Source organism: Netta rufina (genome assembly GCF_964035555.1).
Source record: "Netta rufina genome assembly, chromosome: 3".
NCBI lineage: Eukaryota > Metazoa > Chordata > Aves > Anseriformes > Anatidae > Netta > Netta rufina.
In genome coordinates, this window is record NC_140125.1 from 9,960,028 (window position 1) to 9,975,227 (window position 15,200).

General features: G+C 38.0%; 1 protein-coding gene across 1 annotated transcript in view; it reads right to left on the reverse strand.

The window, feature by feature from the left end:
* Positions 1-15,200, reverse strand: part of SPTLC3 (serine palmitoyltransferase long chain base subunit 3) — a gene marked incomplete at both ends in the record, with an annotated part of 84,412 nt that overhangs the window by 33,449 nt on the left and 35,763 nt on the right. Inside the window, 2 exons of the mRNA XM_084283653.1 lie at positions 4,367-4,460; positions 5,941-6,065. Of these exons, the coding sequence (XP_084139779.1) occupies positions 4,367-4,460; positions 5,941-6,065 (219 nt within the window). The remainder of the gene's footprint in view (positions 1-4,366; positions 4,461-5,940; positions 6,066-15,200) is intronic.

The window sequence follows — 15,200 nt, forward strand, 5'->3', positions numbered from 1 at the left end:
GCTGTGACCCCAGCAGGGTGAAGACTAGAAATACTGCTAGTGAGAGCCCATAGGAAGGGGACGTTCAGTACTTCTCAGTTATAGGACTGGGGTATTCTCCTAAATTTCTCTCTCCTGGATGACCTGTAGGCATGTGCCTGTGCATTTCTCTCAACCCAAGCCTGTAAATTCCTGTCTGTTTACAAGGAAGGGATTGTTCACCTGCAGTCAGGATGCAAGGCACATTCCTGTGTCCAAATAAAAAGAGATTTACAGATTCACATCTCATCTTTGCTCTATTATTCACCTTAAGGTTTGAAAGCTTTCTCACCTACATAATAGCCTTTGAAAGATGAATACGTGGCAGTAATAGATTTAAAATAGCAGTTTTTGCTCTATTTTCTGTGAAATACTTTTTATAATAGAATACGATTTCCTATAATTTATTTGAACATAATTTTACTATTATAAGGGGAAAAAAGGAGGGGAGAGATTTAGTGTTAAGCTTGTTAGAAAGGGAGGCTATCAGCACACACCTGTTCATGTTTTTGCACACTATTCAGAAGCAGCTGGTTCAGCTTTACAAACTCGTTATATAATTATTCCTCCTCATTTTGCTAACCATTTATAATAACTGCAACAAGCATTCACACCTCACCTTTCTCCCAGTGTCTCTTCTATACATACGCAACTAAGGAAGTCAGAGCCAAAGTAAATATGTTCGAGGCAGCCTTATCAAAGGTATTACACAGCATTTCAAAAGAGGCTGATATAAGCAATAAGGAGCGTGGAAAGCTCCTGCTTACTCAAGCTGCATTCTAACAGCAAAAAGGTAACTTCAAAATCTGCTGCCTGATTTAAACTTTTTGTTTGGTTGGTTGCTTACTCTTTTGCACAGAAAGTGTGTCTCAGGCACCAGCGGTGGTACTGCCTGGCATCCTCTCTGTTGTCTGCAGCGCAGGGCAATACTGGGTCAAGTGGCATGCGTGTGGGGCTTGGCACAGCTCCAGAGGAGATGAGCCAACTCATGCCAGCGGACAACTTGGCTCCGTACTTACAAGCCAGAAAGAAAAGCGCATTAAACCCTAATCCTCTTTGGGATTGGATTCAGATTTACTCTTTTCTTCTGCGCCTTGCTGGAAAATTGTTCCAACCGCTCAACAAAGGGCCTTAGCCAAGCCTTTGACACAGTAACATCCTGCAGTTAATGCCAGGAGCCAAGCTCTTTAAAGGATCATTGATTTCCTTATATGAAAAGGCACACATCAAACCCCTCTTCATCGAAAGGAGGAGGTGGAGGGTATTGACCTTTTCTATGAGAATGCAGAGGAGGATTTTAAAAAGACAAAATGCATGACTACCTGATGCTGAAATTAATGCTTATCAAAGTTCTTCATGTGATAACTCAAGGTACAAAGTTTTCTATTCATCCACAGGGCCAATTCAGCATAAGGAACCTCATTTTCTCATCAGGCAGTATGACACGGATAATGGCTTAATTCCTGTTTGTGAGCATGACAATGACAGTACTAACATAGCTGGACATTTTGGGCGTGTGTTCGCACACCAGTGTATATCCTGTATATCCACGAGTGAGAATAATCATCTGGGAGCACAAGCAACACAACTCTGATATAACAAAACAAACAAGTAGCTATTTAACTGAAAAGAAAAGAACCCTCCCAACATAAGATGGTAGTTTAGGCTATGTATCCCCTTACAGTCATTTGCTCTACTGACTTTCATTATACTACTCTGACACATCCATAGAGAACGATACTGTCTGTTTCATTTTGTGTCAAACTACGCACCCTACACAAAGGTAGTCCTGCAAGATTATCATTTCCACTGCTCTACTCCTCCAACACACATCCTATTTTCCCCGAGGCAAAAGGCTCATAAATGTATTTCCGCATAAAATTTTAAAAGCTACAAAACAAAGTTTTTTCTTTGCTGATGATAACAGGTGACAATTGTACCTAAAATGGATAGTATGACTTGACTTGTTCTTCCAGATGTGGTCAAGGATATCTGAAGGATGTTCTGCTTCTCTTCCACAAAGTGCCAGGGAGATCCCTCACACCAAGGTCCATCTGGCCCAGTGGCCACCATCTCTGATGGTGGCAACCAGAGATCTATTTAGCCTGGGCACTTTGTATGGTCATTTTCCCTCATTTTCCTCCATTAATCTCAACTGACATTTTAGGGATGTTGAAAGACATCCCTGGTGATTTTTTTATTTTTTAATATCCATGTATGGATCTCTGGTTGTGATTTTTTCTAATCCCTTTTGAAACTCCTGTCCATTTCCACAATCTTCTGTAGCAGGAACTTTTGCAAGTTTACTAGCTACTATTTAAAGAAGCACATTTTAAATCCATTTAAAATTACCTTGAATCACTTTCATTAGGTGCTCTCAAGTTTTCTTGGTTTTGGACAAGGATGATTTCTTGATGCATAACTCATGGGTATGATTAAATAAATAAATAAATGAGAGTAAGAAACTTTCTAACTGTGGAAACATGGAGAGGTTCACAGTGGGCTGACAGAAAAATCCTGAATGTGTGAAGCTTCTTCACACAAAGTGCTCTCTAAGCGCCACTTCAGATAAGACTCGGGCTACAAAATTGTGATGAAAAAAGGTGTCACTCAAATTTCAAACGGTATTTGCAAAACTTTTCACAGTTTCATTTTGAAAAATAAGTTGTTAACTCAGAAATATCATACAAGGCTGACTGTGGCAGATCAAATCTCTAATCTAGAAAACAATGGCCTTTTCCAAAGCAATATTGACTAGGCATCCACTGATGTTTGCTGAGACCCTCAAAAGGACTGTCTAAATTTTCCAGTGCTGGTTTGATGCTTTTTGGACCAGTAACTGTTATTTCTAGGGTCACTCATTATTCACAAAAGAACATCAGCTTTCATCTGGCATTAGCTCAAGTAAAGGCTGGTTGGTAACAGCTTCTTGGGAGAGGAGTGAAATATTGAGGGATGGATAAAGACTGAATTCCTTAAAGTGAGAATGACAGCCCAAAGTGATGTCTTCACTGCTTGCCTAGCAGCTGAGAGAAATACACTCCTTAAACTGGAACATTCTTTGAAATGCTGTGGGAAGCAGCATAAGCCAGCTGTGCTGCATGCGGCACTAGATGGGTGGAGAAGCTGAGAATATTTGGATTTGGTTAGTGATAGATCATCCCACAAAGAGCAATGCAAACGTAAGTTTGAATGGGATAAGGTACCAAACAAACTAAGGAAGAGTTGAGAGAAGACTGGTAGAGCAACCATGCCTAGCATATCTAAATTTGTGGAAACGGAACAAGTTGGGGCTTGCTATGGGCTAATATATGAATAATTACTTTTGTAAAAACATACTGATACACATGATCATTAATTCTTATATGATCTTCAGGAATTGCTTCTTGCCCAAATTATGAATAGATATTAATTATAACAACGCCTTGTATTATAATTACAGTGTGCTTTTCATTCCAAGGGATCCTTAGGCCTTTTACAGTGTATGTATAATTCATTTTTGCTCACCTCAGGGCTGAACACAACACAATAACGAGAAGCGACCATATTAGTTATTAATAAAGGTGATCAGACCTCTTTTCTCATTCCTCACCACTTCTCTAGCTTCTTGACCTCTGTTGCAATCACTGCCTGGTGGCACCAGTAGGGATGCAAAGAGAAATTGCAATGGGGATTAAGGGAAAAGAACCAGCTCTTGTCATCAAAGCCAGTCACAATGTCTCTGACTGTGACCACAGCAGCATTAACTAAATAAAAGTTAAAAGCACGAGTATTTTAGAAGATAATTACGCGATTGCAAAGGTAATACATTACGTTAGTGTGATTTCTATATGAAAATTATACTTCAAAGAATATTTGGATGATGCTCTTAATGTAACCATCTACATCTTTGCTATAATCCCCCCCCTCCAAAATTCAGGGTAGCTGTTTCAAAGGAATGTTACATTAATGTAACTCTGGTTGCACTGAACCTGATAGAAACAGAGGCAGGAAACACAGAGTTAATTTCTGTAAGTTTGTTCATACTATTTTGCTGTAGTGACATAGTGACAATATTTATGGCAACACACAGTCACTTAGCATGTCAAAAAGACAACAAGGAGGTTAAGACTCCAGATTTCAAAAATTAAGATCCAACTTGATGTCCCAGATCATGCAGAATGGCAATTATTATCTTATACCAATATTTTCTCCCCCATTGAAAACCATTTAATCTTGAACAGTTAATTCTTGTGCCTGGATAAAAGCATTATCTGGGAACAGAAAGCAGAGCATGCATTGAAAGAAAGCACTCTTGCCTTTGAGGTGTGAGCATCTGTCTCTAAACATTTCCAACTTCAATACTCACTATTATGCTTGAAGATTCTAATAGTAGCACCTGAAAGCCTCGCACCAAGAACAAGGGAAGTGTGGTTCAACTCATCACTTAAAATGAGGCAGCCCTGTGAAGAAGGAGTACAATCAGCATTTGCATGAGCTGGGAGGCTGTTGACAAGTGTGTGTCTTTCAGCATACATTTATGTCTATAATATAGCACTGAACCAATTAAACTGTAAGTATCAGATGTGAATTGGAATTTTTGCCACTTTTATGAGCGAGCAAAGACCCACTGCAAAGGCAGACAGAAAAAAAGAAAAGGTTGGATTCTCAGGAATTCCCAGGAGGTGCAAAGGGGCCAAATAGTTCCTGTAACTAGAATGTGGTGAATAACCCTAACAGAGATCAACTGCTTTATACGAAAATCAAGTGATGTTTGTTCTTCTATTATCTGTCTAAAGTCTGTGTTGTGTTTCCAGAAAAATACAGCCAACCACGCCAAGTAGCATGACACTAAGGTAAGGAGGAGTGATACTGAGGCTGGACTGACATCAACACTTTGAGCTGCAGAAATAAGATCAGGTTGGGTTGCTGCTGCATAAATTCCACGTCCATTAAGACACAAGTGGAGCCTAGGCACCAGGCAGAATCTCTCCCTCTGGTAAATGAATATACAGTTCACCTGTAGCATATTTCTCATTAATTAACTCATATTCCAAAAAAGAAAACAAGTTTTCATCTAAGAAATGCAGGAGAAGTAAGTTTGTGTGTTTTATCAACAAGAGTCAGCATTTATAGCTGAAATTCAAGCTGGAACCCTAATTTAGTTCTCCTTTCTATTGTATATCTTTTATGGTTTTGTTTCATTACCCAGTCAAAGGACAATACATTAGGCAAATACTTATTTTGGAAACACAGATTATGCCTTGGATGAGAGATACGTACACAGATCTGCCTAAATACTACTATACAGCATCAGCAGTAAGAGCTAGGTATGTACATCTTGACAAGAAAATAATAGCTGCTAGGCTAATTATAGGGGAAATTTAAGAATAAATCTCCCAAACATATGGCAATTACATAATACTTGCAACATATAACACTTCATAATGATATATAATATTAACAGATACTATAGTTATATTCTACATAACACATATAGCAATATCTTTATGCCACTTGTATCTAAATATCCCTGTACAATTATTCCTGCTCAATTTCTGTGCAAGTAGGTAAAAAAAAAAACAAAAAAACAAAAAACACAAACAAACCAGTCCCAAATTGTTCATCCTATAACACCTGAGACATGGGAGGCAACGTACTCACTTTTTAGGAAGAGGTAACTTGGTTAAGAGAACCTGGATAATCTTAAACTGGATCCCTAACCAGATGCTAGATGTGTGTGATAGGAACACCCAGAGCTAGAAAATATGACAAAGGAGCATATTACACGCCACAAGGTCATCAGTATTATGACCCAGGGGTTCCCAATATCATGCTTTTTTTCCCCTCAGTCAAGCCTTTCCATTTAACACTTGCCCAGAATACTGCTGTTAATACAATTAATAAACAACAGTTCCACGTGTTCCTTCAGGAAGTACTCACCTTCCCAACAAGGGCTGGAATATTCATTGAATTTGTTGCAAATCCCATGCCAAACACCATAGCATCATCTACACCAAGGAACTTGGCCACAAGTTTCTCTAGTTCTACATGCTTGTCTAAGGTACCTGCAGAAATATACAAAGAACCTTAAATCTCATTAGACTGAAAGATTTTAATTCTAAGGACATAAAATATACAAAAGATCAGTCGAGAAGACCGTTATTAACCTATTTTTTTTTTAATTATTTATTTCTAATTAAGTTTTTCCGTTTGTATCTGGTGCATGTGGAATACAACAAGAAAAAGGATGCGAACAAGCTATTACTAATGCTAAAAATATTGTTGCTGTTAAGGTAGCAAAGCAGTTGCCTTGGGAAAAAAAACAAAACACAAAAAAAATCCCAAAACACTTCAATTTCTCATAGCAACAACTTTTGATGTAGTTTATCTTGAAGAGTCATTTTCTTCTCCCTACTCCTCCCTCAGTGAGGAAAAAGCCCTCCTCCTTTTTACAGGAAGCATAGGACAAACAACTTGAACATGTTTGAGTTCTTTTTGGATGAGAAAGCAGAAAGTTACTACAATTAAATTCTTCCATTTTTTCTTGTGTGCCTGTATGTATGTATGTATACAAAACTTTTAATTATTTTGTTATACGGATAGACAAATGAAAGTTTTTTTCCATCTTTTTGTACTTTGGAAGGTAGAAGCCATGCCACTCTTCATAAGTGATAGCCGTTCTTCTTTCTTCCCTCTCATCAGTCAAACAAATGCCAAGGCAGCAACTGGAGAACCTTCCTTATTGCGTTTTACTTATCTAATATTAGTGCCTGGAGGCTCCAAATCAAAAATGTTCTCCAACTGTCCAACAAAAGCAGTATCTTTCCCCACCAACTCACAAAGGAGGACAACAAAATACAAAGGGGAACAAACAGGGGAGCAGTGTTAAAGATATTAAGATAACAACTAACTTTGAACAGTAATGAATCATCTCAGCTTGCCAACTCTCTAGTCTTTGGCTGGCTGTGCATTGCAGGTAGCAAGGCAAGAGGAATTCTTACAGGGTGATACACGGGAAAGAAAAGAGTAGCCTGTGGATTCTGACAGCATTTCTCCTATGAATAAACAAGGAACAGAAGAAAATATTGAAGAAGTGAACATCTCACTTCACCTGAGATGCACAAATCAATGTCACAATAATATAGGTAAAATGAATTACAATTAGTGAGAATAAGAAATCTGTGTTTACTGTGATGGCCAAAGGGCAGAAGAATGAAGGAAAGCAGAAGCTTGACTGAGTGCCCTGACAAGAATGTCAAATCACGAAGATGATCTTACCTTTATCATGGAGGGAAGCTCAGTAAAAACAACAAAAACAAAATGGCAGCAGAAATACTAACTCAGCCGTTGCAGCAAAGTAGTGGTTTTGTTAATTTTTCCTCATTAAATATCTAGAACCTCCAGTAAACATGAGCTGACTGTGCATGAAGGTCCTCAAGGATGGCTACTTTTTGTATTCGTAGATTCCAGGATGTGCATGGGTATATGCCAGCCCTGTAAACAGCCAGTGCTTAGTAGCTGAGCTCCACAAAACACAAAAATAGTTTCAGAATTGAGCTGTCTGCTGGACAGGTCACAACTATGTGTGCGGGAGGCTCTATGCCTTGACTTCTAAGCCCAGTAGGTCTCAGCGTATATTTCTAGTTAGCTTTGTGTTTGATTTTTTCCCCTCCAACTGCACCAGTGCTCCTTACAGATGCAATTTTGTCACTGAATGGCTACGGACAGATGAAGATTTGAAAGGAAAGTTTTGGAGCCAAGCACACTGTGGTGACAGACTATATCAGAAGTAGGTTTGTGAAAGCATGAGAAACAAGCAGTGCATGCTTTGCAAGGCAGTCATTTTAAAGCATGAGAAAATTGTCCCTGACTCTACCGGGGTAGATCTGAAACTACTGGGGTGGAGTTAAATTGCTTTTTGGGGTTGCAACATGTTTTCTGTTTTTACAAATAAGGAGTGCCTGACTCACTACAAATTATTCTGGTCAAGCATCTATTAGATGAACCAGAAAGGAACAGCACACTTTTGACCCAGTTTTAATGATTGCATGATGGGGAAGAATCAGACTTCTGAAAGTGACCTATTCCTACTTATTGTCTACTAACCTTAACACATTGAACATAGATGGTATCGTATATCACTATTGTCTACAAATCCTGGACTACAAATTGGAATCAATAGAGGTTGGTTTAGCAACCCCAAAACCTGAACGACAAGGATTTGTAAAATCAGCCCTAGGTTTGAATTACTTTAATCAGAATGGCAACACTGTATGTGGGTAAGGTGAGGTGTTAGAGCAGGAATATGATAACCTGCCCCATACTGACAGGGGCAGGTTAGTGATAGCCATATACGTTGTGAAGAACAGATCTGAAAAAGCATACCAGAGTGCATTTTCCCAGTTTTAGAGGAAAAGGGGTATTTATTTAATGAGTTATGCAATTATTTAATCATATCAGAAGATTTCTCTATCACAGGTCAATCTTTGGGCACCATGTAAACTGCAACAATTATATCACAACCACTTCCACTGGGGGGAAAATGAGAGAATAGATATGCTTTATTGGAACAGGACTTGTCCACTAGCATTTCCAGTTGGTCACAGCAACAACCCCAAAAATCACAAGCAGCATTACCAGATTGATGTGAATCTGATTTGGAGGAACTTCCTACAGGCACAAGCTGCTATGTCCCAAGCTACATAAGAAAGACAGTAATTACAGTGGTCTTTGTTAAACACAACCTTATCAGTACCAACTCAGGTATCAGAAAAATGTCTTCAGTTGTGTTGGATTTGACCAGCATTATGACCTAGCGAATGCAAAATGGTATACTAGATATATCGTTATTAATACACAGGTACACTGTGTAAATGGATACCTTCTGTACTTGTCCTATACATAAATACAGACATCAGAATTTTTTCCCCATACTCTACCTCCTCTGATTTTTTATTTTTACATTGACTACAGCTTGGTTTGACCTGAGAAATGGGATATAACTAAATGTACATCATCCTACTGAGAAAGATTTAAGGTGAAAAAGAAAAAGAGAAATCTACCTGCACCTTTAAGAGACAAATTAGTTTCTTTTGAAAGCTATTCCTCCCTCATGAACAACTGTATGCAATAGAGGACAGCAGGTGTTTTGTTTCAAGATTATATAAATATTATGGAAAGTAAAATCAAAGATCTTATCAAAAGCGGGGACTTTCACAATATTAGCTGCCTCCGCAGATTCCCACCCTTCTCAAAGTAAATCCCCTCATTTTCAAATGCTGGTGACCTAGTTCCCTCCCTTAACTTGCCATTTTGGGGACAGGGAACACGAACCATGCTCTGCTGGGGCAGGCTTTCATAGTCTTACCGATGCTCTTGGACTGAAGGTCACTGTCAGTCTACTGGATACAAAAAGCTTGAAAATGCACTTCCCCCAGTCTACATATTTTACTATTGAGCTTTGACACTTCCTTCAGCTTGAATATGGTGGGTAATACCACTGTTCAGTCTGCCCAATATAGTCTTTCAGGTTCTTACACACCAATGACATGTACTGGTTAAACTGCAAACATTGGCAGCAGTATCTTTTAATACAATTTTTCATTTTGATTTCTGAAACCCAAGGAATAAAGGAAAATGTTTGCTTCAAGATAAACAAAAGCTAGATGAGTAAACTGATAAAGACAGAAGTTTTTATCACTGAAAGAAAAAGAACAGATTCCCGTAAAAGTCAATTCCACATATGAACAGCAACTGGGAATCCTGATATGACTCATTAATGCGAATAAGAATCATTACTCTATGAAATCGATGGTTTGTCAGAGGTACCTTTAGCTGCATGGGGAACAAAACAAGACACCTAAACATCCCTGCTACACTGGAAACTTCAGGTCACAAACTCATTCTGGTAAGGTATTTGTCAGAGATTAAAATAAATAAATAAACAAATTACTGAAACACATACACATTTTTACAAAGGAAGATCAAATAAGTTCCTACTGGAAGATGAGGAAAGAAGATGCAGTAAGTGTATTACTTTTTCACATAACTCTACAAGACTGGATGATCCAGATGGTATCACTGTCACAGAGTCCACTAGAGGAGCAAAGCCTAAATTTGTTGGATGATACACAGTGATGAGAGGCAGAGGAGCACATAGCAGTGTTATGCAAATGCCTCATTTATGACTGTGTGTGTATGAAAAGAGCCCCTAAAGAAGTGGGGTTTGAGGAAGCATTTGAAATAAAGGAAAGTGTTCGTGTATTCTTAATTCTGTTCTCACCTCACTGGGCTTCCATACCAAAAAGATACCACAGGTGTCACAGATCCAATAATTTACCTGTGTTACTTACTGATTCTCAGAAAAGCAGAGATTGATTTTAACAAAACTTCCAGTTTAGTTTGGATCTTTTCATTTTTTTGGATTTTGTCTACATTTATAAATACACAGCTGAAGTCCAACCTGTCTAGTGTCAGAGAACGGACAGCAGCATCTGAAGTGTATAAATATCTGTACATACATAGATAACACTATATATTGGAGATCTTTTAGGTTTAAAACAGACCACACAACCCTTATTTACTCCTGATGCCTTCAGTTCTACCTGCTGGAATTCAGACTGTTTGGAGCTTAATCATACTTTACAAAGCATTCTTGTGCAGTGAAATACCAGGAGCAAACCTGGCCCTTTGATTTTAAGTTGGATCAGTTATTTATGGGAGAATAGGCAAAAAAAGGAAAATGATGGTAGCAGGAGATGACAAAGAAGGAAAATTCCTCGTTAACTGTTTCCTAATCTATACTCTGTCCTACCAGAAAGCTGAGATTATGAAATATACATACACACTAATTCTCATTTAATATCACTGCATTTTTTCCTTAAGTTTCTACCTGGAAACTCTGAACTATAAGAACTTTAGTTCCTTATCATTTCCTCCTAACTAAAAAATGAACCATTTATTTCTCTGTGTGTTCAGTACCGAGTTTAAAACGTGCCCTTGCTTTTATTAAAGCTATGAAGTGGTATAAAAGAAAATACAACTATTTATACCTTCTTGAATTTGCTACTAGAAATTCCTATTAGGCCTTAAAACCTAAAGGAAGGATGTGAAGGGGATGAAGCTACTTTTGTAATTTAAATGTTGGCACAGGCTTTCTGTTCTGCTTTTTAGAAATCGGATAATCAAATATCAAAAAATGTCAAACAAACAAAAAGCCATACAACCAAGTGCAAGGTAGGCATTTAAAGGTAAGCTCCTAACCATGTCCTCCAGAATGAATCATCCTGCAAATGTTCTGTGCAGGCTCCGTCTTGTCTTTTGGTCCAAGACTTAATCACAGGAGAAAGATTTCAAAAAGGCAGTAATCCTGCTTGGCTGCTTAAATAGCACTAATGATACATTTGCTCCTGTTACTCATGTATATCATCTCCATAAGGAATCATGGTGAGTTCGATAAATAGAGCACTGGAGCTACTGGCTGCTCACATGACAGCCCCATCACAGCCCTGGCAATAAGCCTGGGAGTGGTTAAGGCACAATAATCTGCTTTATTAAAAAAAAAAAGTTTTAAATTACCGATTTTATTCTCATCTGCAATCAGCAAGCAAGAAGGAGCTTTAAATAATCATTTTGCAGACATTTGCATAATTTCCCCTTAATTTGAAGTTACATTCCATCGAAAAGTCTGACCATAAACATAAGAATGACAGGATGTGCTCAGACAAAAGGCTTGTGAGCCTGTCTCCAGCAGTGGCCAACTCCCACTCTAGCCATTAAAATGCATTGATTTGCAAGGAAGGTAAAGACTTTACATTCAAGCTGTCATTCTTTTCACCATATAGAGGGAATACATGCTATTTCTAACTTATTTGGATACCTATTTGTTATTGTTTTTAGTATGTTAAAAATAACACTTCTGAGAAGATTAAAACAAATGAAATAGCTTTTTGTTAGTTTGCATGAAATTACTTTCCATGAAATTAAATGTTCTAAGTACTCCAATTACTTGAGTAGGTGGTTTTTAGTTACCTAAATCCTTCAGCATTCAAAAATTATTGCCTCAGATCCAATTTTCATTCCTGTAACAGTGGAAAACAGAACTTCCTACTTTTCCTGTCCAAATTGGTTCCCTAGTCAAATGAAAAATGGACTTTTTCTGCACCTGTAAGAGACTGCTGCTGACAAAAAGCTATTTTAATTTAAATTAGGCCCATGGTCAGTTTTGTCTGGTGTGGTGGGTGCAGGTCTCTCTTGTATCCTTCCTTGACACCTCAGACGGTTAATGGAGCATCTTTTCCTCTGGCTTCAGTGAGTTTAACCTTGCCATTCCCAGATGCCCTCAGAACACTCTTACCATTGTAGACAAATCCTTTTATCTTTCCTCCCAGCCTGTCCCTCTGACCAAGAAGGTCCTCATTCTACATCTCCACCTCCTCTGAACATTCCTAAAGAATTCCACTTAAATTTTCACCCTCAAAATCCTTCAGGGATTACTTCCATCACATATGCCATGCAGAACAGAAAAGTCAGATAAGTGCAGATAGCCACTTTCACACATTCACTCAAGCTACTGCTCTGAGAAGACATGCTCTGGGTACATGTGCCCCACTTTCTTGCTGGTCTCTCAAGTCTCCTCCCTTAATCTCTTTTTAACCTTTGTGTCCTCAGAAAGGCTGAAGACAGTCGGGTTACTAACCTCATGAACACAGCTTCCTTGGTTCCTTACACTCTTCCCTTATTATGATGTCTAACTTTATAGAAATCTGAATATGTGCACATTCCCGATTCAAGTCATATTTGTATCATGATTTGCTAGCCCACAGGTGCAGTGTTAATGATTGTACAACAATAGTCATAGGCACATCAGCAATAATACTTAACTAATTACATAAAATAGTGCTAAGCAACTAGTATTAGATGCACTGTGCCACATGAAAGGTCCCCTTAGCCCATTACTTTTCATCTGACAGTCACCTTGTATCAATGTCTGGGGAAGAATGAAAGCAGGAAAAGCATATACATACACACATATACACATAAAAATAGCATCCCAGCTTCTAACTAATCTCATCAAAAAGATATCCTTAATCAGATAAGAGTTCTGGTATTTTTTGTAACTATCAATGATCTCTGCTCTGTACGTAGCCTGTGTCTGCTGGAATTCAATGAAGTGTTAAGTTTTGGCATCTAAAACCTTATTCGCAATGAGTTCATCAGGTCTGCAAGACCCCTGGTTGAAGAGCTGCCTCCTGTATTTAGATGGAAATCTCCTACCAACTTCATACAAAGTGCTGTAAGTCCTGTAGTGGAAGAGACAGCCAAATCTGTCCACTCTTCCATGTCATGCATCATTTTGTAGACTTCTGTAATTCCCCCCTGGGCTCTTTTCCAAGCCTAATGCCTGGCATTTCTGACAGCTGAAGACAGTTAGCTCAGTAGTTCTTTACCCAGAAGCTGTTTGAGACCTTTGATGATACTTTTTGCCCTTTTCTGACACATTCCAGTTCTGCTGAATGTTTCTGACCAAAATTTCGCAAAGTACTTAAGATGACAGCAAACTACGCTTTTATATAGCAGCATATGGAGATTCTATGGTTAACTTTCTGTTCACTTCCTAATTATATCTAGTATTTGATTTGCTTTCTGACCATCAAACAAGCAGCTAATGCTTTCACAGAACTACTACTTATAAGCCTAAGATCTTTTGTTCCTAAGGGACGATAGTTTGCTTGGGCTAAAAAAAAAAAAAAAAAAAAAAAAAAGGAAAAATATTTTTCTTTCAGATTGCAAGTCCCACAAAAGCCTCAGGAATGTGTCTTAAATGACACTGTTATGCTAAGAAAGTGATTTACTATTATTATAATTAAAAAAGAACACAGGATTAAAAATGGTGAAAAAAGCCTAGAATCTTCTTATGGAGAGCAAATCTAGAAGGTCAGATGCTATTTTTATCAGGTTCCTATGCTTTTGTACTTAATCAGGAATGTCTGTTCAATTGACGTATGGACTATTATTTTAGAGAAAACATGAGCAGGGCTTCACAGTTCTCACTGAAGTTAATTTCTGAACTATGTTTAGACACAGTCTGAAATTACTTTTCCGAGACAGTAACTGTTTCACATTCACTACATTTCCTTAATAAAATAGTGTTTTGTAAATATAAATATGATATGTTAAAACTTTCATATTAACTTATTCTGAGAGCAAATGGCCTGCAACAACGTTCTGATGTGACAACATTCCACAATCTGCACAGTTAGGAAAGGGGGAGTTTAGACCACAGAGGACAGTTTTACCATCATGTATTCTTTCAAACATCACTCGTAATCACTATGTTTCTTTTCTTTTCCTTTTAATTTTAATTTTTATTTTTTTAAATTTTATTTTCCCCTCTCTCTGAAATCTTCTCAAAGTAGTGGAATGATCCTTCTTATAAAAAGAAACCTACCACTGCTCTGAAAGAAATCTTGGTAAAGCCCTGAGCATGCCAGACCCTTAAATGCACGTAAGCAGAACAGCACATTTAAAGCCAATTAGTTTGAAATTACTAATACGTTTAAGTGCTTCCTTGAATTAGGATAGTCAATTTACAATCTACACGCTCCTACAGCTCACTGTATTCATACTTCACAACACTTCAGTTATTTTTGTGTGACCAAGTTAAAGTTTTGAAATGTTATCTGCCCAATAACAAAATCATTCTGTTCTATTTTACTAAGATGAAGATGCCACTTACTTAAAGAAGAAACCTTCCAGAGAGCAGACCTTTCCCTTTCTTCTAAAAAAGTATGCATATAATACAAGCAAACAAAGAAATTTGAACATAACTTTTCAAATCTGCTTGAATGTGAAGGAGAAGCACATATGTGGGGAACAGAAAAAGAAAAGAGGGTATCCACACTGGTAACAAGCAGCTATTTTCCTTAAGTTGTTTTATAAATTTAAGGTAGATAGGTTCCAGCAGAGCCAGGGCCACTGAAGTAACCATTGTGCAGAACTGCTCCACACAGCAGCTTTTGTATCTCCACTGACCACAGAAGCACAGGACCTCTACTAGCTGCCTGGGAGAAAATGCTATGACTGCTCCTCTATGTGACTTAAGCCAGGTCTTAACACTATGCTTCTCTATTTTAATAAATCCTCCCAGCTCATCTGCTCCCTGAAATTCACTTCAGGATTATTGAACAGGAATTCAGATA